Consider the following 23,432-nt stretch of genomic DNA (forward strand, 5'->3'; position numbering starts at 1 on the left):
AAATATCTCCAAGTTATATGGAGTTAAAGCATGATGATTATGAGTAAATGGTTCTGAGTTTTCATTTCTGAGTGAAATATTTTGGGTCAATAACCTGTCAATAACTCTTTTGTTTTCTAGCCACCTAACTATCCTACTCATAAAATCATGGAATCTGCCATTAACATGCTCGTCTCCCAGTTCAAGACTTACGCAGGGAAGGATGGCTCTGTAAACACTCTGAGCAAAGACGAGTTTCAGAACTTGGTCACATCCCAGTTACCAAACTTTGTAAAGGTATGCCTTTTGAGTTGTAGTATATCCTAGAATTTCATATCTTCATATCTATTCCTCATTTTAGGTCTACATACTTAAATATAAAGGTTTCCATTTAAAACCCATTTGGTTGTTTAGAAAATCTGATGCTTTAAAAAAACAAACAAAAAAAAAACAATGAAGATTTGTACAATGATCTTAAAACCCTTTAACTGTCACCCTGTCCTGTATACGGGACGCCTACATTTACTTCACTATATTACAATTAAATCTATCTAATCTTGACAAACTATATATCATTGGAAAGGTCTAAGACTCCCAAATATATATTTTACCAATGTTGTTTGTTAAAAATTATGTAGGAAGTAATAGATTAATTTATGACAAGAGTGCACCCTCAAAAATCTACATTATAACAGGAGTTTTTACCTTTGTTTAAAAAAAAAAAAAAGACTTCTTCGTTGCCTTTTTCTCTATCACATTTTAGAAATCATCAGAAATTATATATCAACTGAAAACTTAAAATCTCAAATATAATCCTTTGATACCCATTTTAAAATCAGACATTGCATTACCATGTTAATGGTGCATCAATATCATGTTACAAAATGTTTTCAGTCATGAATTATAAAAATTTAAGTTTGAATCGTGCACTATAAAGTCTATGTATGTCAAAAATGTGAGTGACAGAACTATAACATAATGTTAAGAACTTTTTTTTTTAATCTTCACAGTACCATAAAACCAACTCAAAATGGTTCTTAATAAGAAGAGGCATGTCTGCCGAATCTCAGAGTCTCTATTATTAAGAGCAAACGATAAAATAGTTGTCTTATACAGCATGCTAAATTTTATCCTAGAATTTACTATAGAATTTTTTTTTAACCCGTGACCTATATTAACGATATTTAGAAAATTAAATTGAAGACTGTTTAAATAAAGAAATAATAGCTTTATTTACAGTGCTTAACTGGTATTATGTGTTCTTAGAAAACCAAAATGGATGAACCAAAATGGATAAAAAAAGCCAATTTTTAGTATAGAATTATCTTATATATTTTAATCCAATTTTCCTCAATTTAATGGACTTGTTTGCAGTATTGGATTGGTACTAATGCTGAATCTTACAATAAAATGTTTTTTTTTTTTTATCTGTGAAATTTTCTTTTTTTTAAAAAAAATAATATAAACGATGTCCTTATTTAGTGTTTTTAGACTTCTGTGTTCTGAGAAGAATTACCCCAAAGGTCTGGTGCGAGTTATAAGTTATTAGTTAACCACATCCCAGTCCTCTAAAGGATTCCTTGTGAGTCACGTGTTTGTGATTTTGTAGAGGAAATTACACATCCTTCCTACGCAAAAAAACTCTAAAGTCAGAGACCGACCTTATACTGCAAGCTAGTGTGAAAAAAATGGCTGCTTTCAGCATGTTTACATCCTAACCAGATCACTACGGCTGGATACATTAGAAAAATGCCACATCAGAGCATTTTCTTTTCGACCCATCCAGAACAGGAACTCCCCCTAAACTAATAGGTCAGCGGAAAAGAATGTGCAGTACCAGTGACAACCACTAGATGGAGACGCTTTCATTGCAAGTTCGTGTAAATGTCTGTCCATCTTGTCTTCTCCCACAGAATGCCTCTGACCCAGCCACCATTGATCAGCTCATGAAGTCATTGGATGCTAATAACGATGGAGAACTGACGTTCCTGGAGTTCTGGAAGCTGATTGGCAGTGTGGCGAACCAGCATGGCGGCTTTTAGCCAATAAAGAGACCTGAAGTATTAGTCTACTTCAAGAAAATCACTTTAATTTTACCTTGTGACTTTCTGATGTAATTATAACAATGCGCAGTTAATGATTGTCCCAAGCAGGTGACAGCAAATAAAAGAAAGCGTTGTATTATTCTCCTAGTATTCTTGCCTTGCCTCTTTATTGACCATGTCATATAAGATTCTCTGCACACCCTCCAGTCTCTCCCATTCTTTTGTGTAGACAATATAACACATCTGATTTAATAGCATAATTTTATGGTAACCCAACACCACCCTGGGGCCTTCAACTATCCAATTGCACAGCGGCTTAGATTTAGATCTTAATTTCAGCTCAGAACAGCAGTCAGTTAAGAGACATCCTTATTGACATATTCAATCTCTCACACAATGTAAAGTAGGTTCCGTAAGTTGCCTTGCAATACAGGTGTGGCTTGGGGGAAGGGTGTAGGTTTCTTTTGGATTATAAAGCAAATGCAAATATATTAAACTGAATACAACATTTCTGAAAAATTTAGAATTATCTGAAGGGCATTGGTTATCAATGATAAATCACTTGAAAAGATGCATTGAGATTTTAATATTAAACCCATCGTACTGGTTTGATGAGGAGGCAACAGGGGTCACAGTTCCTTGTGGGTGCCTAAAAACATTTTATGCAACAAAACTAAAATATTTAAGATTGAGTCATAAGTGAACTTTGTAGTCTAATCAGAGCAGTGAGGCGTGACCATAGTCCACACAAAGCAACGCCAGTCAGTACAAACCACTTTGCATAGGAGGTGCCTCTTGTAAATACTGATAATCATAGTAAAGCGCGGGCATTAGGATATGATTTATTAGTCTATTTGTCTCCCCTGAGGCCTGCTAAAGGCTGTCTGATGATTTATCACAATATAATGCATTCCTGTTACCAAGAATTCGGACTAAATTAATTCCTGGGGCATTAAAAAAAGAAAGAAAGAAAGAATCTCAATATTGCATGTGTAGTGCATAACAGTGTCAGAATTTTACTTTTTTTTTAATTAATAGGGGACATTTTTTCCCCCCAGAGTTGATTTCCAGATATCCATTTTTTACATTATTATCCCTATTTTCTAATCAATATAAACATAAAGAGTGCCATTTTTATGACACACTTGAATATAATTAATTTAAATGCAAAAAGCAATATCACAACAATCAGTGCTGTTTATTTAGAAAACTAAAGAAATAATTGGTATCTCTATGTTTAGATAAAAGGCTATTTAAACATCATGGAAGATTTTTTATTTTATGCAGCTAACCATATGTTTGTGTGTTTATTTATTTTATATTTTAGCTACCAGCTGGAAACCACCTTCCATGTTTTGGTGACCAAATAAGACTAGTATAATTTAAAATACATCAAATATTGTTACAGGTAAAAGCAATTGGGCATTTTGCCCGGAGTCCTGCATGGTTACTTTCTGACACTCATGCAAACATTGTACAGGTAAGGGTTAAAGTTTTCGTACTTCCCAGTTCCCACTAAAGCTCCAGACAAATCTTCCCGTCCACTGAAATGATCCTCAGCAGGATTTCTATTGTGAAACGACCAGAAATCATACTGCTGATTTTCCAGCAGTAGAAAACATTAGAAATATGACATCTGTGAATCCTCTCAAAACTCAAATGTCCTGTTTGAAGTAGTTCCCCTCCTCCAGGTGCACGCCCTTTCATTTGTCAGAGTCAGGATCAAAAAAAAAAAAAAAAACCATTCACGGAAGAGATTCGGCAGCGGTTCGAGTCTGACAAGTTTTTTTTTTTTTTTTTTGAGGTAGGCGAGGGAAGGGAAAAGGAAAAAAAGAAGCTTTACTGCAGCTACTGCGAACTGTCAGTCCGTGCTGTCCCCTTTTTAGGGTAAGTGCTCTTAAATCCGTTTCTTTCACCTTACAGGCTTATTTGACCACAAAACTTTGCAGTTTTGAAAGTGTGAGAGTTTTCGCAGAGTGTCAACGCCACGTTTTAGGAACACCCTGCGACATCCTCAGCCAGCTGGAGCTCAACACATCTGCCGTTTTCACACACAGCTAAAGCGTCTTTATTATGGATCTACTGAACTATATACTGATAAAAAAAAACACTTACGGGCTTTGACGCATTGTTTATTGCGACTATTTTTTAAGAGTGCACGCGCGAACAATGAAAGTGTCCTTGATGAAAATCTTATGCGGCTGTTTGTATTGCATTGACATTTTAAACTTATTAACTTATGAATATTATGACTAGACTTATTTAATTTATGAATATAATCTTTTCTAATATTATTGTGAAGTTATCGTTATTTTAAACCTATCTTAAGTTGAATAAAATCTGCTGACGTTATTATATATATATATATATATATATATATATATATATATATATATATATATATATATATATATATATAACATTTTAGTAAACTTAAGTGTATATAATTGAAGATCATCACATTTTCAGTCTCCTCTGCCAACAGCAAATCAATTCCGAGTCAAAATAACACTTGTCAGAAAAGAGAGGCGTGATTTCAAGGTGAAGAAAATTAGAACTAGCTCGAGATTGTTCCCCACGAGTTTTTATGCACTGGCAAAGTTGTTCCTGTGTGAATTTTTAATGGCGCACACGAGCGGCGCGTATCACATTCGCCAGTTTGGAAACAATCTCTTGTGCGCATTTGGAGAGAAGTGGACGCTGTTAAACTGCGTATGTCTGTGTCCCATTTCTCTTTTTTTAGAGTTTGTGCGCACGGATTTATTTATTCATTTCGCTCAGGAACAGTACAAGGTCATGTCTGTTTTGGAGAGAGTCATTTAAGTAATGGAAGATCTCTCTTCATTACTTATTATCAACCCATCCACGTGCTGTCTAGTCTGAGGGAGTTTGGGGTTAAAGCTCAAGACTGTCTAGGGTGGCAAGCGCAGAACTGCCAGGTCAGGGGCCAAAGTCGTCAATAATTGATATGACTTCACAACTGGCACTGGATAGGGTTGAGAAGCAGGGTTGAAAGAGTCAACCTGATCAATGAGCGGTGCCTTATAGTCACTGGAAATATGATTGTGGAGACAAGGTGTGTAAGACTTGTTGCAACAACACAGCAGTGACTTCAACAGAGCAGCGGCCCTTTGATCTAGGGCACATGTAGACATAGTTTGTACTGTGGATAACGGCTGACTGTATCTGTAGGGGCTGTGTCCCAAACCTACACAGTGTTGTTAGGATGCTATTTTCTGTGTACACAGGTGCTGGTGCAGTAAACTGTGAGTCTAGGTCTTAAAAGAGATCGTTTTATGATAATGCCGTCTAGGTAGGCAGCTCACTAAGGCACATCCTAGAGAAAGTCACTTATATCCTGAAACTAGGCTAATCTTTTTACGACTTAAAAGTGTGTTACAGGCATCTTTACTAGTTAGAAATATTATGTGTTTAGGTTACAACAACAACGGTAATTTGTAAGGGTCAAATCAGGGAAAATAGCACCTAAAGGTAACAACCGTATATATACTATATAAATATGTTATCAAAGAAAGCTTTTTTGGCATCAGGCACTCTTCAAAAGAAAGGTTCTTTATTGGCCTCTATGGTTCCATGAATAAACTTTAACATTTTAAGTTTAAGTTTCATTTAAGGTTTTTTATAATGGGGAAAAAAAGATTTTCAGCTGATTAAAATGCTCTTCACAATAAGAAAAAAAAAAGGTTTTTGATAATACGAGGTATATTGAGAAACTAAATGTTCACCCCAAAATAGTTCTACATCACTGCAAAAAATTTTTTGTAACTATTTATTTTTAAGAGTTTTTATGTGCAAAATGAGTTAAAACATGTCTGTGATGGTCAAATGAGGTCTAGAAAAGTGGTCTGCTGGTTTTGAGACATAGTCATTGTGAGAATGTAGCATTCATATTTGGCAGCCAATAGGAAGTATAGTTTATTTCTGCATTGTGACATCATTAGCTGAGTGTCTGTGTGCCATAGAAGTAGAAACTATTTCCTGCATCATTCCACCTGACAGTAAAGTGTAAAAGACTCCTTCTCACTTTCAAACACCCTATGAAACCAGAAACTTTAATATGCGTACTGCGTCATCTCTGTATCTCCTTCTCTCTCATTAAATTAGGCTAATGGTCATGTTTCTTAATTGCTTATTACCTGTCGATGTGGTTATTACTGCTGATAAGAGGAAACTGTGTGTGTATTTACGTCAGTTAATTTGGCAGCATCAGAAACTCGGATGACAAACATAAACACAGATTTTGACCTGCAGTATCAGCTCAGAGGGCTTCTTTGCTGGCCACTGGACGTCACTGCTTTTTTTGTACGTCTTTGTTAGTACAGCTATGCAAATTCTAAGGTTTCAGTCCTCATCTAACCAGCAAGCCGTAAATTTCTGGTTAAGTCTGAATGACTTTCGTAAAGAGCAATGATTGGAATTCAAAGGATGACAAAGCCTCAGAGATGTGTCTCTCTGACACTCTTGTGTCTGTTGATTTTATCATGTAGCTTTTGTTGAATGCACATTAGAAAAACACTGGTTCTGTTCTTAGATATAAGTGGACAGTTTTATATGTTTGGCCTTGTTTTTGAGGTACTTGTATACATACCTACTTACTTTTTATAGTATTTATGAATATTTTGAATTAGCCTTTATTTTTATATTTCCAGTTTTAATTCACATTTTAATGATTTTTAAAAAAAAATATTTATATGGTTCAGTACTTTACTCAACTTAAACATATTTATTTCAGTTATCAGTTAGCAAATATTTATGAATATAATATTTCAAATATATTGAGTTAGGTTTTATTGTCATATTTTCAGTTTTCAATTAAATTTTATTTGAACTTTTAGTATTTTTCAAGTTTTATATTTCAATTCAATTCAAGTTTATTTGTATAGCGCTTTTTACAATACAAATCGTTACAAAGCAACTTTACAGAAAATTATGTTTCTACAATATTTAGTAATAGCTTATAAGTGGTGACTGTCAGTTTGTGCACGTATGACAGGATTTGTCGAAAAATGTATACAAGACGTAGTCAGCTAGATGATGAATATTATTAATATTATTAATAATTAATAATTATTATATGATGCAGTCACACTTGTAGCAATATTTCTATATGGATATAATTTGATTTGATTTTTAGTTTTAGTAATTTTACTACTTCAACTTCTATTTATTTACGGTAGTTTTTAATTTAGTTGCTAGAGGCAACAATTCTAATTCTAAAGTTTTTAAACTTTTTTTAATCAAATATATAGTATTTATTAATAATTTGAATTGGCTTTTTTATATGTATTTTTACGTTTTCATTTTAATTATATTTCAAGTTTTAAAAAATATTTATATTTTGCTTAAAATTTTATTTCTGCTTTATTTTAATTACCAAAAATTATATTTTTAATAGTTTAATTAACAACAACAAAACCGCTTCTGATATCTTAACTTATTGCTGATGCCGCATATATTAAACACACATTTTTATGCACGGTTTCAGAATTTTTTTTGAAAATCTGATTTGTTGCATCGTCATACCGAAAATAGCTGAGTGATGAACTTTCGCACATCATCAAAGAATCTGAGAAATGCCATTCATAAATGAGGCAAGGTGACTGGCTATTGGCATTTCCTTCGAAACTTTGACCAATCAGTAAAAGAAATTGTGTAGTGGAATGCATGAGACAGTGAACGTGTACCTGCATGGGTGAAATCTTACACGTGACAAAGGAGATGCAATGCTGGTCATGAAAGAAAGGGAAAAGCACGACTTCTTTATGCTGAAAGAGGCGTGAAGAGTACAAGGAACAAACTACAGAACCAAAAAAAGAATGAGTGAGGAAAGAAGGGATGTTTGAGCTGTTGGTAATCCCTTGAGAAACATGAAGCCGCTGTGTGGTTTGGTCATCGGTAGATCAGATGACCTATCAAAGATCAGGACAGCCACTGGCGTCTTGCCTCTTTCTTCTCTCTTCCCTTATCTGCAATTGACTGTCAGTTCTAACCCCCAAGATTTCCATTCTCCACACCCTAGAAGACTTTCAGGTACTGAACTGAACTTGACACTCAAGACTGGAGTAATGACGCTGAAAATTCAGCCTTGCCATCACAGGAACAAACTTCTAAATTAAAAAAAAACAAAGCCTATTTTAAATTCCAAAAATATTTGCATCATTCCTGTTTTAATGTACTGTTTTAATCAAGCCTTGGTGAGCATGAGAGACTTTCAAAAATAAAAATAAAATCCTACTGACCTTTTGAATGCGTGGGTCATTTTACTTAAGAAAATTAATATTTCTAATTTTGAATACTTCTCATTTTTCATGATGTGCATCATAATGTCGTGATGCCTAAATTTACGTTACCTTTAAAATGATTGATGGTTTTCAGTATTTTATCTAGAATTTATTTCAACAAAATAGTGTAGAATTTTAATATTGGTCAGTTATCATCCATCAGTTATAGTTTTAATATCCATGCAACCCAAATGTCAATTGTACAGTAAATGTTTTCATCTTGTTGTAGAGTGAAAGCAAAGATGGAGGGAGCGATTAAAACCATGGTGAGTGCCTTCCTGAAGTCATCCAAGGGCAAGGAAAACCTCGGAGGGAAGGAGTTCCAGAGCCTCGTGAAGAACCAGCTGAAAAACATTCTGGCGGTTAGAAGCTGCATTCACTTTTGTTAAATCTAGCAACACCTTGTTTGATATTCATTCATCATTCAGTTACCATATTTGTCGAAGATCTTTCAGTAGACTTGTTTTTTTCTCATGGCTTCAGGTCGCCCTGGTCTATTTCTTTTTCAAGTAGTTTCTTATTATCTGGACTTTGATGAGCTGAGCAGAAACCACAAACTTGTGTCCAAATAGTCATTTGCCATGAAGAGTGCTGCTGTATTATTTGCTCCAGTGGCACATTAAATTACACGTTTGTGCTTCGGACATGAATGATAACTCAAATCGTGCAATTTCTTGCGGAGAAGTGTGTTATTAATCTTCTGAACAACCAACTACCCGACAGACCATAAACAGGTCCCTAAACTTGCTATAAAAAGCTGAATCATAGAGGCTTTTATCCAAATAGCAACATGCTAAAAACCACCCTTGACGTAATAACGGCAGGTTATTCATGAGCAAATACCATGTATTTTTATTTCAGAAAGTTGTTAGAGTCTAGTTTATATTTGATATTGTATGGCTTAACGCAGTTTATTCTATTAAAATGCAAACTTGCTTCATCAGTGATTAACTGGTGGAACTTTGTGTTTAGGGCTCAGAGGACAAAGAGGCAGTTAAAAACATGTGTGAAGAGCTAGACATCAACCAGGATGGGAAGGTCGGCTTCAAGGAGTATATGAATCTGATTGGCTATCTGGCGCAGTCTGTCAGTGAACAGCATTGTTCGGAAAACGAAACACAACCAGAGAGTTCAACCCAAGAGATGAAGGCTGAGGCGGCAGCCAGTGCACAGACAGAGCCACCGAAGGCAGAGACACCGAAGGCAGAGACACCGAAAGCAGAGGCGCCGAAGATAGAGCCGCCGAAGACAGAGCAGCCGAAGACAGAGCCGCCGAAGACAGAGCTGCCGAAGACAGAGCCGCCGAAGACAGAGCTGCCGAAGACAGAGCCGCCGAAGACAGAACTGCCGAAGACAGAGCCACAGGCGACAAAGGAGGTGGAGAAAGAAGACAAGCCAGTGACCGAGGGGGCAGCGGCCAAAGAGCAGAAGCCAGAGGAAGAGAAAAAAACAGATGTGGAACAGGAAGGGGCGAAAGTTGAAGAGAATAAAGCTGAAAAGGAGAATAAAACAGAGGAAGCATCGTAGGAGCTCGAGGAAGTCGAGATTGTCACATCTCAAATGCTTCTGTTTGTTTTGTTCGTCATTTTCATTATTGTGAAATTTTAATACATATAAAACCTGGCCAATATACTAAAACTGCCATAGCCCCTTTATTAAAGTTTTTTTTTATGGGCTAGGACACATTTCTCAGTACTTTTCAAAACCTTTTTCACTGTTCTCCTTACAAACTTTCAGCCTGGCACAGCAGTACATTTCACATCCAAAATGCACTCAAAACACTAGTAAAGTTTTTTGGCCGTCACTCACTCTTGAGGGCTTTTCATACTTGAAATAGTTAACGCTGAATCATTCTGAATCATTGAATCATTGCAGCTAGTACATTTTCTGAATGGATTTTTCGGTGGACTATACCAGGTTAAAAGTGCCGTTAATCCCCTTCTACATTACAAGTGTAAAACTTACCATTGCCCAGGGTTAAAAACCAGGTTTAAAACAATGATAACCCGAAGTTAAGCGCAGAGTGGAAAAACCCTTTGTCACTCACAAAACAACCACCTAAAAACACCAACAAGAGATGTAGCATTTTGTTTTATATATATAACATTTCTTTACAAAACAAGAATGACACCTCTCCACTGTTTAAAATTCACGGCAGTATATGTTTACATTACAGCACAAAATGCTAAGTTTTGTAGATAGTAATGAAATGGAAGACTTACACCTGTGTAGGTGTTCAGCTACATGGAATTGTTTTGATTGTTTCATTTAGATTTGGAAGATTTTTAAATCTAGCATTATTACTGTAGAAGTTAAGCAAATTGCTGTTAAGTTTTGAAATCGATTTTGAAAATTTTGAATAAAGCGTGCCAACTGATCTGTAGATAGATTGAATTTTGATGGTGATTGTGTTTGCGTGAGAAAACAATTAACATGATTTGAGAAATGTTTAGTCGTTACATGCATTTTGTGCCAAAGCAATGGAAAATGATCTGCAGTGTAGGAGACTGCTGTTGTTTAGTACGTGAAGAGTTTTGAAAAAGTGACCTAGTATTGAGAAATGGGTCCTAGTGATTGTAAAAAACTGTAATACTAATTCATGCCTGTGATTCAATCATTTTGTACTAATAGTGTATCATAGAAATTGGCAATAGCCGCAAAATGTGACAAATGGCCAAAGAGGTGCAATAACTAATCACTATGTCCTTTTGTTTGAGCCAGATTTGTTGTAAGGGTACTGCAACCACTGTGTCCCCTCACCAATATCTCCACAAAACATCCGTGAATGAAGAATAGACACTGTTTTATTGCATAAATGTTAAAAAAGACAGATATCCTTTTTAAGTGTCCATTATGTCTTTTGTTTGTGCCACCTTCTAAGGACAGGGTTACTATTTGACTATGATGCTGATCGTAAATGTTTTATGTCTTTTCCAGTGTGGCGGAAGCATAAAAAGAGCAAGTTTTCCACCTCGCTTATTTTTTGATGAAATGCCATTCTGCTGGAATTTAACATAATGCATCACCATTTAAATGTGGATTTGCATTTGTTGCGCACATGGGAACACTATGCAGTCCATATACTATGTTGTTCATATTTCTGGGCCTTGTTTGCATGAGAATAAACAAATTTGCTTTTGAATAATCCAGTTCTATGGCATGCTTTCTGGCTTGTGTATTCGGCTCTAACTCTCTCTGACACGCTCTATTAGCTGGTCTTTCTTTTAAACTTCCACATGCTGTCCATCTTAGCACTTTGTCTAAAGAGCTGTAATATCAGATGCTTAGTCTTCTTATGATAGCTTTTGCTCAATAATTAAATGGCTTTGGGAAGGAATCCACACCAGGGGACCCTTGAGGCCCCGCGGGAGCCCCAAGTCATCCCAAAGTATCGGTTCACTAAAGCAGTAAGGGCCCAAAGACCTTTACATTCACATAGCATTCATTCTTTAGAACTTTATTTTAACTATTTTAGCCAGCATATATTTAGGTGTATTTAGTTTTTGTGTAATGTCTTGGTCTCTAAAGTCTAGGTCTCTTAAGAGTGTGAGTAGAGTGTTTTAATAGCTTTGCAAAGTTTATAATTTCTTAAAGTCTCTTAAAGATCATATTCACAGCAGGAAGGACCGGTTTCACTTATATGTTGTGCTTTTAAACATATTTAATATGTTAATATGCATTTGTTTAGCGCATAAACAGACAGACAGATCGAGAGAGAGATGATAGATTTGAATGTATTATGCTTAAAACTAGCTAGAAATATCTGATTATATCTGGCATTATTATTCCATCATGTATTGACTGTTGCATAAGATTTGTGCTAGAAAATCCTGTAAGTCTGTTGAGGAACCTTATCATAATGTTTCTTAATTTTGTACTTTTTTTACTAATTCAATGATCCAATTAATTTTGATAGCAGCTATAGGGTAAATATGTAACTTGTTCCAGTTTGTTATGAAAAGTTTATGAAAGCCAAAACGTGTAACAAGAAGAAGAAACAAATGCACAGGTACCTTCACTTTAGCCATTATCTAGCAGCTTACATAATACATTATAGTATACATTATACATACTACATTATGCATTATACAGATATGAATAGCCTACATTAGTGTGAAATCCTACGCTGCCTAAAAAGGGCTCATTTAGATCATGCTAATGAGCTCTCGTTTAGCTCATGTTGTCATGTATATCCTGGCTAAATCTAAAACCTCTGTTTACTTTGGTGTGTCCGACTCTGTGTGTCCGTCTGGTGTTACTAGGCCCCACTACATTAGCATTATAGCATCAAAAAATCATGAAGTTTGCCAAACAATCTTTAACCGCATTTAAAGAATGTATAGTGTGGAAAATGGTTTCGATATATATTTGAAAAGCCACTAGCATTAAACATTGACATTCAAGTTTGTCAGTCAAATAGAAGTTGTTAGCAGCTCTGCCTTGGTAGGTGATTGCAAGGCCCCACTACATTAACATTATAACATCATCACATCTTATGCAGTTTGGCTAAACATTCAAGTTTTGGCCATATGTTGTACATATATTATGAAAAACAGTATTGAAATCTATTAGAAAAGCCATGCACTAGCTTGAACATGTTGCCTTTTGACTTTGATGTTAATCCAGTTTTGTCATCCAAATAACAGTTGATAAGAGCTCTTCATAGTTACATAAAACCTATTCTGCCTTTAAAAAAATGCATGAGCATTTCATAAAGTGTACAAAACACAATGTACCCAACTGACCACATATGCAGCCTTCATTTTCTATGCTGTACGACTGACCATCTCCGTCTACTCAACAATAAAGGACTGTAATGCAAACTCCATTGGCCTGTAGAGTCTTCTTGTGTAGAGTCAACTGGCATGACGGGGTCAAATAGCCCTTATATTGGCAAGTGAACTAAAGGAGGAAAGTACGGGAGGGGTGCCGAAACTGAAGATGCAGGAGATGTTCTTGAGAAAGGAGGGGGCAGAGTCAGTGATATTTAAACCCCAGAGGTTCTCTCTCTCTCCTCATCTGTTCCTCAGCTCGCCGGCTGTCTATCACTATCTCCTGCACTTCATTACAGACAAAGGAAGCACTCCATAGACAATCAGGTAAGACAGACAACTTAGACGAGAGAAAGGACTCCTTTCTCTCGAAGCAGAAAGCTAATTAATGCTCTTCTGGCTTGGTTTATATACTGATAAGTTCTCTGGTAGTCTTATTCAAATATCTGTCCATAGGCCAGTGCTCTCTTTACTTTTGTGTGAAGTTCTCATGGGGTATAGATTTAACCTAAAACTTATATGAATGTCTAATCTTCGAAGGTAAACTAACTCAAACTGAAACAAATGTTTCAAACAGATTTTAAACCATGAAATATGCATATAGGGTGAATTCAGGTAAATTGGGACATGTTTTGCCATTGTGATGTGTGTGTGTGTATATATATATATAATTTAGTGTGAAATCTTAAAGAAGATGTTGTTTAAAGTATACGACTAGTCTTGGACCAGGGCCATTAAGTTGAATACAGGTAAAGTGAAATAATATTTATGTATATTTTTTACTTTATTTTAAAATCTATCCATATAAAAATATAATCCATATGGTTTAAAAAATAATTTGAATACACATCTCTGAACTACAGAATAATACAAACACTGAAGTGTCTCACTTTACCATGCATTTACCGAACAACATCCCTGTCCTGTTTTTTTTTTTTTTTATTAGAATTTTAAGTAATACATCAGTGAATGAATTCGTAAATAAAGTAATCTCTCCCCCTTAACAAGTCAAAGAACGGTCAGTTTCCTTCGTGTCACTGGGTCACTTGGTGTTATATTTCCATTCTCATCTTGGTTGCCATCGTGTCACACTGTCCATTCTGATACTGCTAATGAGAAGGTGTTTCTGTATCTTATATCCTACAAAAACATGTGCCATAATTTCACCTTTCAGCCTAATTTTTTCAAATGATCTTGGTGTTGAAATAGATTATTGCTGTACTTCGATCTTCTGCTGTCTTATAGCCACTTTGTTGTAAAATGCTTCCAGTTGAACTTTTTTAATGGCTTTGCGGAACATTAAACTATTCTGACCTTCGTAGTTGGTGTCCATTTCATGACTAATGGTTCTTGGTTTTAGTAGCCGAGTGCTGTAGTTCAGTTTTTTGTCTCAAATCCACGTCAACATTTGAGTTTCCTAATTAGGCACTCTCTTAGGTTAACTAATTAGATGGTGTAGTACTTCAAATAAAGAGCAGTGCACGGAGGCCTCATTAGAGTAACCCTGTCCAAAGTTGCAATTCAATTATATATATATAGTATAGAAATTTACGAAAGAAGTACAAATGTTAATTTTAATATTTAATTGAACTTATTCCATTACTTTTACCTTTATAATTGATTGAAGGAGTAATTCAATCAATCAGTTAGTTGTTTTATGCTCCAGCTGTTTTTCTTTTCTATTAATATTACAATTTTCACAATGATACAGTCAACAGGACTCTTTTTTTCCACTTAACTTTGGCCTGTATCTTCAAAATTATCTAATGGATTTGCTTTAGGATCATTTCAGGTGTGTATTGTGTGTGTGTGTCTTCACAAGAGCCTCGGATTACTTGGGTGAAGGTTCCCTTGGGAACTTGCCCATAGTTTTATCTTCATTTTGACAGTTTTATATTTCACTTGCGGTTTCCATTAAAGAAATGCGGCCCCTGTAACATGAGCAACAGATGATTTAGATGCGAGCAGGGAAGCATTCACACACAACTAATTAGCGTTCGAAGAAAACTCAAGTGTTGTGTAGCACTAGTTTTTATAACCATGCATTGAGTGAGAATGACTCCTATGCATGACTCAAGTGCCAAACCTGCTGCACCACAATACTTAGAGGTCTAACAGTAGCCTACCTCTCCAAGTATCTTTGACATCAAAATGAACTAGTTGGTTTAACTCTATTACAACTATAAAAACCCTGCAGCAAATCGTTCAACTTTCCAGCAGTGTTTCTGTTCATGGCCAAATTCTGTTGATGCTCCAGTCTTTCTCGTCTTCTGTTGTACCTCATCAATGACTGTGTCTGTTTCTACTTGCGCAGTAGCTCGCTGAACCTGGAGACAGAAGATCCAAGATGCCTCGCTCAAAGTGTGATGTGTAAGAACGTGACAAACCCCTAATCAGATTTTTCCTCTAATTCAAATAACCCCCTCTAAACAGTAAGGATATTATCTCAAACAAATGATTGAGAGAACATTTCACATTTTGTTTTCACCCATAGTCTAAAATATGAGTTTGTGCCAGAATTAGCTGAGCCAAAGCTCCGCCCATGCTAGTCATGTGATCATACATGCAGCAGGGTCTAGTGAGGGGCGCGCCGTGTCATTGTATCTAACCTTTGACCTTTTTCACCACCTTACAGCATGTCCAAAGAACCAAGCTCCAACTTGGAAAGTGCCATGCAGATGCTTATCAAGACATTTCATAAGTATTCCGGGAAGGAAGGCGATAAATACACACTCAGCCGAGGAGAACTAAGGGAACTTCTGACGGAGGAGCTGGGAAATTATCTTGGGGTGAGAAGAAAACAATCTGCTCAATTACACATTTTTGCAACCTATTTTGGTTACAAGAGAGCTGGACTTGATTTTATCCAAATATTGACTGGACAATGCAAAGTGGGTGTTCCAAACTGAAATGGAGCCATGAGTTTGGAAGGGATTAATAAATAAGGATTTGTAATGTCAGCCAAAACTGACAAAGACAAACATATTTTATTTGGATTAATAAGCACCAATCGTTTGTACACAATAAGACCTGGAATATAGATTAAGAAAGTAAAGTTTAAATAAATGAAAAAGTGACTTGATAAAATCAATCAATAAAATAAATTGTGTAAATTTAATGAGACAAAGTTTTAGGAAAAGATTTTTTTTCACATCCCCTCCCACATTTGTTTAAAATCTTTCCATTTAAATTCTTCAGAATTTCTGCAATAAAAAGATTTAAATACTTGCCATTTGCCATACATACATTTCAGCCAAAACAAATATGACACACCCTGTAATGCAAGTTCAGGTTTGCATCTTCTGTAAGTTACAGAAATACCCATTTGATAAAGGTTTTTACAGATGCAGTGACCCTGTAATTATGTCTCATGCAAATATGGCTTTTTGAACACACACATTCCATTTGATTATCATTCCCAGAACTCCTCATGCTAGACTCTTTTCAAAATGACATTATCACTATTGACTTTATTTTTATGCCTACATTCTTGGTTGTCACAGCAATGCCACAGAAGAACCCTTTTGGGTTCCTCATAGAACCTTTTTTTCTTAGTGTGAAGAACATTTTAATGATCTTTTTCCATTATATGATCCTTACACCTTTAAAAATTAAGGTTCCAAAAGGAGGTTTTCACAGCAATCCTAATAACATTTTTTTTCTTAATTTGAAGAACATTTAAAAATTCTAAATAACTTTTTTGTGGTTCCATGACTATTAAAGATTCTTCATGGAACGATATATACCAATAAAGAACCTTGTTCCACTGTGAAGAATCTTTTGTGCAATAGAAAGTTTCCATGGATGTTTAAGGTTCTTCATGGAGTGTAAGTGTATTTTATTTCATATTGATACTCCGTTTTACCTCTCCATCTTTTCCTTTTTGTCTTCATGCAGAGTGCTCAAGATAAAGACGCGGTGGAACGAGTGATGAATGACCTGGATTCCAATAATGATGGCGAGGTGGACTTCACCGAGTTCATCATCCTAATGGGGGCACTGACCGTAGCCTGCAATGATTTCTTCCTGGACAGCCCGGCACCCAAAAAGCCTGAGAGCAAGGGCGATGCAGCCACAACAGAGGAAAAGAAAGAATAATGAGCAAATGCTGCAAGAACAGAGAGAGAAAATGGAGAGAAGTATTAGTAGGTTGCATGGTTGAGAACAAGAGAGTGTGTTTCATCCATTTCTTTTATCAGAACCGACAAACCTAGTTCCTGGGGGAGATTTCTATGCTTTTATAATTCAACTGAAGCTGTTAATATACTTTCAAAGCAAAACTAACAAACCCTGAAGGCAAAGACTCAGGGGTTTCACAGGAACACACATCAGTTCAGTGCCAGGAGCTGGTTTGTCTAATGCTGAACTATTTTTATTTTTTTTCTAGTTATTGAGAAGTTCCGTCAGGATGGGTGCCTTCTGTTTCATGTGACCACAGACATTATATACAGCTATATATAGTGTTTTTGAATGAAGCAGCAAAGTATGTTTTGAGTGCAATCAGTGGCTACTAAGTGTATGTCAAAGCCTTTATAGGGAGAATGGGATAGGAAATCGTGACTTATGGACAGTTATGACTGCTCATTTTTAATAATTCTCAAATGTGACTTGAAAACAGATGTTGAGGTATTTACATTTATATCTTTCATGATGATATAATTATAAATACCTGTTATTGTTGACAGCACTATTTCATGGTTACCATAAATTCTGAACAGTGTTCATAATCTATTATAATTCAGTGTTGAAGATGTGGACTTGGTTTGTCTCTTCCTTTACATCTATTTTTTAGCCTATTTTTATTTAATAATCAATATGTATCTTCTTAATTATAATAAATGTGCAACTGACCTCCATACATTTGTCTGATATTTTTTGTACTGTGAATGCAATTTTAAGATAGTGAACATTTATTTATACATATTTAAATGGTTTTCAATTATCTCTCTGATTAAGGTTTAGTTTACTACACCGGGGTTTACAAACTGGGGTCCAGAAACACCCAGGGGGCTATTATTTATTTATTTATTTATTTATTTATTTGATATACTAATTAACTATGCTTACTTTTTTTTTTCTTTACATTCACAATACCAAATTTTTGTATAATATTATATCATCCTGGTTCCAAAAGATGGTCTGAAGTAATGGAATTAATTGTGATATGTTAAATAATTGTAAAATCATATGTTAAAAACTAGTATTTTAAAATAATAAAATAAATATATTTAATATTTCAAGTCAATCTAACTAAAAATTAAATATTTCCAAGAATATATTTTGACATTTGCTTTTGTGCAATGACAATATAATGACAGTTCAATGAAATACATTTTTTTTTGCTTGTGTTTTTTTTTGCTTTTATGTTAAAAAAAACATAAACAATTACTGAAAAAAATATATATTATATTTAAAAAAATATATATATATATTTTTTTTAAATCAGCATTTACACTTATTTTAGGATGAAGTAATAAAAACTAAAACTAAAAACTAAAACGTATTCACATATAACTTTAGCTAAAATTAAAATACAAAAAAGAGAAAATATACAAATAAAATCTAATTCAAAATATTAATAAAAACTATGATAAGTATATCAGTGATATTAAAATGACACTGCATGGAATAGTCTACTGTCTAAAAAAATTATTCTGTCTGTTCCATCAAACATACATGTTTCTATCAAACAGCACAATCTCATCATGTTAGAAACAATGTAAAATGTAGAAGTCTTTGCATAACTTTCAGCCTTTGGGTCTTTTCGAGCAGAATTGTTGAAGTCAGCAGCAGTGCAGTAGACAAAAACTTTGTTTAACGGTTGACTGAAGTATGTGAGAGTTACCATAAATCCAGTGGGGATTCCCATAGATGTTGGTGTGTAAATACTATAAAGGTGCTTGTTCGAGCACATCCTGGACTTGTTGCTCATTTCCGGCTCAACCTGTTTGACCTGATCTACTGCTTCTAGCTATGTTTACCTTGGCCTGTAAAGGAGAAACAATAAGCAGCCACAAACAGTTGTGTTACAACAAAACAGAAAGAGCTTTGAAATGTCTGTAGTGATCCTGCATTCATATTTCCAGAAGCACATTTGTGTTCAGCTCAGAGCCAATTACTTCACAGTCATGTTGAATCAATTATTAATGGTATCTTTAATTTCAGTGATATAAGCTTTTACTGGTTCTTGTTACATAGCAACCGATTGCATGTTGTGTATTCATTTTGCTTTAGTGAAACAAATCTTTATTGGGTCAGAGCTGTATGTGCCTGGATCATCATGATGGACAAAGTTAACACTATATAAGCTCATGTTATTCACTGAGATCACACTGAGATGTGTAAATCACACATACCTGCACATGCAAGGCATTGACATCATCAGAAAGGCTGTTATAAACCTGTTATGTTATACGGGTTGCATCAGCTGAAGCATGTTGTGCATGTTTATAGAAATGCTTAAAAGAAAATTCACCATTGTTGCAGTGTACTTTACCCAATTACTAACTTACATTTTGCATTCATTAAAAATGTTTTTTTAACACAATAAAAACAGTAAAATACTAATCTTTTGTAACATTAAAAAATATATTTACTGTTACTTATGATCAGTTTGATGTGTTCTTGCCTAATAACTATATGAACATCTAGTGTCCAAATAAATTGATTGATTTTTAATAAATTAACTTTTTTAATTAAAATGTACTTATTTATTTTTACAGTTTAACTTTTAGTTTGTTCATCATTTAATCCCTTTCCCCCTTTTTTATATTGAATTATGCTATCAAATGCGGTTTCCATATTTTGATATTTTACTATCAGTGAAGTCCTGTTTGTATTTATTTTCATTTGTCAGACGCTTTTATCCAAAGCAAGTTAAAAAGAAGAAAACAAGCAATTTATCACGAGACAATACCGTGAAGAATCTGCCTTATTCACATGAATGTGATGATGACACGTTTCAACGGTCATCAGCATCTTAAATCCTACAAAGTTTTTTTATATTTTCATTTTATTTTTAAATGTATATGTACATTTATAACACTATACTTTTTATTATATTGCCTTAAAATGCAAGGGTGTTTCTAATACAGCGTCTCTGGGACTGACGGTAAATTTGACATCATGAGAAACCACTGCTAATAGAAAAAACAGATATATTTTTTTCTTATTCCTTTATCGCCCCATTATCAATGCAGGATACAAATTATGCGTTCACATAAACAATTATATATAAACCTAATATGTAAACATGTATGAACACTTTATCTACAAATGCGTCGTCGTCCTCCAGACCACAGACAGTGTTTGTGACGGTCTTTTAGCCAGGGCTGAGGCTGTTGTGGCAGCTTTGACGTGCTGGTGTCGCCTGGCCGGGTCCGGCTGGTAACTGTAGTGCAGCGTGTCACCGTTATCTGTGACCAGGCTGTCTGGACCAGTCCTGACAGACACTTTAACTTTCCTCACGTGCCGAACGTCTCCACAGCAGTCTCCAGCTCTGCTTCTGACCCTCCCGCGACAGACGTCAGCTGCTGATGATCTGTACTCATGATAACAACAATAACGACAACAACAGTGTCCATATCAGTGTTCATACATGCAGACAAACACGTACTTACTGCACAGTAAAGTGGAGGCTCACACCATGAGCTGACAAGCAATGATTTAGGCTACTCATGTATATGAACGTGCATTTGTAAGGCCTTTATGTAAAGAATGTTTGACATTCTAGAGCTTAATGTTACACAGACAAACGTTAGCGCTCGTGGGAGCCACAGAAGAGAATGAAATAGATGACAAACATCAGTATTTATCCATATTTATCAAATATTTCCTCATACTTTTTGATACTGTAGAACACTGTAAAAAGGCACTACTACTACAAAAAAAGTAATTAAATAAAATAAAAAATAGAAATACACACACACACACACACATATATATATAATTACAGAAATGAATAGGCTACTTTTATTCAGGAAGGATGCATTAAACTGATCAAAGATAATGTATATAATATAATTTCACAAAAACACATTTTAAATAAATGCCATTCTTTTTCACTCTGCATTAATAATCCTGAATAAATTGTATAATGGTTTCCACAAAAATATTAAGCAGCACATGTTTTTAACATTGACAATAATAATGTTTCTTGAGCATTAAATCAGCATATTAGAATGATTTCTGAAGGATCGTGTGAAACTGAAGTCTGAAGTAATGATGCTGAAAATTCAGCTACGCTTAAAAGGTATTTTAAATTGTAATAATATTTCCACAAATTTACAGTTTTTACTGTATGTTTTATCAAGAAAAATACAGTCTTGGTGAGCATAAGAGACTTTTTTTCAGAAACTTTAAAACATGTTTCCAGCCCAAAACCTCTGAATGGTGGTGTATGCAAACTGAACATTATAATGTTCCCACAACCAAAATGTAATTTGGAAAAAGTTATTTGTTGCCTGGTGGTTCTTCATGTTGAAAACTGTAGTTTGAGGTTAAAACCAACTACAGTTGTTCTCACTCTTGGTCTGAACACATGGTCTGTTCTCTAACTAACTTTATATCTCACAATTGCTTTGTTTCTCATATTTTCAGTGTGTTTAGACCACAATTACAAGCCACTTGGCAAGCTACATTTGTAAAACATACAGTTTGACTAACAAGCTAATTGCTACAAGCTAAACCTCATACTGTCATACTTTCTCAGGCCTATAAATTTTTAAATTTTAAACTAAAGTTTTGTAATATCAAAATGACTAATTTCCATATTTTTTACATGTCATATTGCAGGTCCATGGTTATCTACTGTAAAACCAAAGAGGCTGTTTTCTTGAGGCCTCATTGTTTCTGGGGAGAGCTTTGATTGACACGTTTTTGCGCGTTTGGTGTATCTTTAACTGCTGGTTTGTCTCTCTGTCCCATATAATATGCTCGTGGAGGATGGCTCTTAAATTGGATCACAGCAAGCGTCACAAGAGAATGCTTATCGGACTCCGCTATCATGATGATGAATTAAGAAAGGTAAAAAGAGAGGGATCGTAGCATACCTACTGAAAGGAAAGGGGGAGGGCCTGTACGTTAAGTGCCTTTAATACTGGTGAAACGATACCGAGGCAACACTTTGCCCATTTTTAGCAGTGTGAATTCCTTCGGCCATCACGTATTGCTGCTATTCAACCCTAAACCTCGGAGGCCACACAGACTTCTATACATCTGATCTGCAAACAGTCATTAACCCTGTCGCCTCAGTCACCCCTTCACCTTACCTTCACTGCGATCCTACTCTGCCCATGACAGCAGTCCTGGATTAACAATTAATCTCAATTTAAGGCAATGCAAACGGTAACTCAATCCAGAGGCTAAAAATGAACACTAATGGGTCTCGAAGGGGACCTGAGAATGCTGAAATCATTCATGAGGAGCAATTGGGAAAGACTTATCAATAAAATTATTCATAACTAATGACCAAGGGTGGACCATGGCAAGGGGAATGAATGTCAGGCAGACTGTGCACCTGTGGATATGGACTGGGACTTCATTTTGCATTGTGGGATTTATGGCAACGCACATCTCTGAGTAACTTACAGGGTTATTAATTAAAACTAAATTAGAACCATAAAAAACATAGATAGATAGATAGATAGATAGATAGATAGATAGATAGATAGATAGATAGATGGATGGATGGATGGATGGATGGATGGATGGATGGATGGATGGATGGATGGATGGATGGATGGATGGATGGATGGATGGATGGATGGATGGATAGATAGATAGATAGATAGATAGATAGATAGATAGATAGATAGATAGATAGATAGATAGATAGATGATCAATAAGTGTCAATAATAAAGGCCGCCAGACACTAACTTTAAGTAAGATGAGCACGGTTATATTACTGTAATTCCTTTCTTATTATGTGAAGAAACGAGTTCAGGGGTGCAGTGCAGGCATGTACTGTGTTAATTCGACAACAAGAGGGCAGCAGAGTCTGTGGACTAATACATTTTAGTTGTCTCTTGAGATCCAAAGCAGTAAAGGTTACGTAACACAGTTTTGGCATCTGTGCTGAAAATGTTTGATTTATGATTTGAGTTTGGGGGACTGATCCTAAATCAGTATAGTGCAAAGAGAAAACCTCCACTGGTGCACTGAATTGAGTTTCTCTAACTCCTGACATCTCAAAATCCAGCACGTTTTCATAAATTATTCTAAATTAATTCAATTGTATTTATTTTATTATTCGATTTTTGACATCAGTGTTCAGATGCAGTTGATGAATAATGTGCCTTCAAATCTGCTTTTGACATGAAGACTAATGTAATTA

At 35.2% G+C, this 23,432-nt stretch overlaps 3 protein-coding genes across 4 annotated transcripts; all 3 read left to right on the forward strand.

The window, feature by feature from the left end:
• Nucleotides 1-86: 86 nt before the first annotated feature.
• LOC132104646 (protein S100-A11-like) lies at nucleotides 87-2,171 on the forward strand. The gene is made up of 2 exons (XM_059510204.1): nucleotides 87-276; nucleotides 1,893-2,171. The coding sequence occupies exons 1-2, from the start codon at nucleotides 148-150 to the stop codon at nucleotides 2,019-2,021; spliced, it is 258 nt and encodes an 85-aa protein (XP_059366187.1). The 5' UTR covers nucleotides 87-147; the 3' UTR covers nucleotides 2,022-2,171.
• Nucleotides 2,172-3,758: 1,587 nt separating this feature from the next.
• LOC132104647 (uncharacterized) lies at nucleotides 3,759-9,986 on the forward strand. Its single transcript, XM_059510206.1, has 3 exons — nucleotides 3,759-3,911; nucleotides 8,556-8,688; nucleotides 9,299-9,986. The coding sequence occupies exons 2-3, from the start codon at nucleotides 8,569-8,571 to the stop codon at nucleotides 9,851-9,853; spliced, it is 675 nt and encodes a 224-aa protein (XP_059366189.1). The 5' UTR covers nucleotides 3,759-3,911; nucleotides 8,556-8,568; the 3' UTR covers nucleotides 9,854-9,986.
• Nucleotides 9,987-11,914: 1,928 nt separating this feature from the next.
• Nucleotides 11,915-17,948, forward strand: LOC132104027 (protein S100-A1-like). 2 transcript variants are annotated; one of them, XM_059509195.1, is made up of 4 exons: nucleotides 11,915-13,425; nucleotides 15,413-15,468; nucleotides 15,734-15,887; nucleotides 16,996-17,948. In XM_059509195.1, exons 2-4 carry the CDS (start codon nucleotides 15,446-15,448, stop codon nucleotides 17,194-17,196), a joined length of 378 nt encoding a protein of 125 aa, XP_059365178.1. In that variant the 5' UTR covers nucleotides 11,915-13,425; nucleotides 15,413-15,445; the 3' UTR covers nucleotides 17,197-17,948. The 2 variants fall into 2 exon arrangements, with proteins under 2 accessions (XP_059365178.1, XP_059365179.1); XM_059509196.1 differs by lacking the exon at nucleotides 15,413-15,468.
• The last annotated feature ends 5,484 nt before the right edge of the window (nucleotides 17,949-23,432 follow it).

The sequence above is a fragment of the Carassius carassius genome, chromosome 25 (genome assembly GCF_963082965.1).
Source record: "Carassius carassius chromosome 25, fCarCar2.1, whole genome shotgun sequence".
Lineage (NCBI taxonomy): Eukaryota > Metazoa > Chordata > Actinopteri > Cypriniformes > Cyprinidae > Carassius > Carassius carassius.

Excerpts from the sequence above, each read along its gene's own strand:
- LOC132104646 (XM_059510204.1), top strand. The coding sequence starts at position 148 with ATGGAATCTGCCATTAACATGCTCGTCTCCCAGTTCAAGACTTACGCA. Across the intron at positions 277-1,892 it reads AGTTACCAAACTTTGTAAAG|AATGCCTCTGACCCAGCCAC; the intron begins GTATGCCTTTTG and ends CTTCTCCCACAG.
- LOC132104647 (XM_059510206.1), top strand. The coding sequence starts at position 8,569 with ATGGAGGGAGCGATTAAAACCATGGTGAGTGCCTTCCTGAAGTCATCC. Across the intron at positions 8,689-9,298 it reads AGCTGAAAAACATTCTGGCG|GGCTCAGAGGACAAAGAGGC; the intron begins GTTAGAAGCTGC and ends CTTTGTGTTTAG.
- LOC132104027 (XM_059509195.1), top strand. The coding sequence starts at position 15,446 with ATGCCTCGCTCAAAGTGTGATGT. Across the intron at positions 15,469-15,733 it reads CCTCGCTCAAAGTGTGATGT|CATGTCCAAAGAACCAAGCT; the intron begins GTAAGAACGTGA and ends ACCACCTTACAG. Across the intron at positions 15,888-16,995 it reads AGCTGGGAAATTATCTTGGG|AGTGCTCAAGATAAAGACGC; the intron begins GTGAGAAGAAAA and ends GTCTTCATGCAG.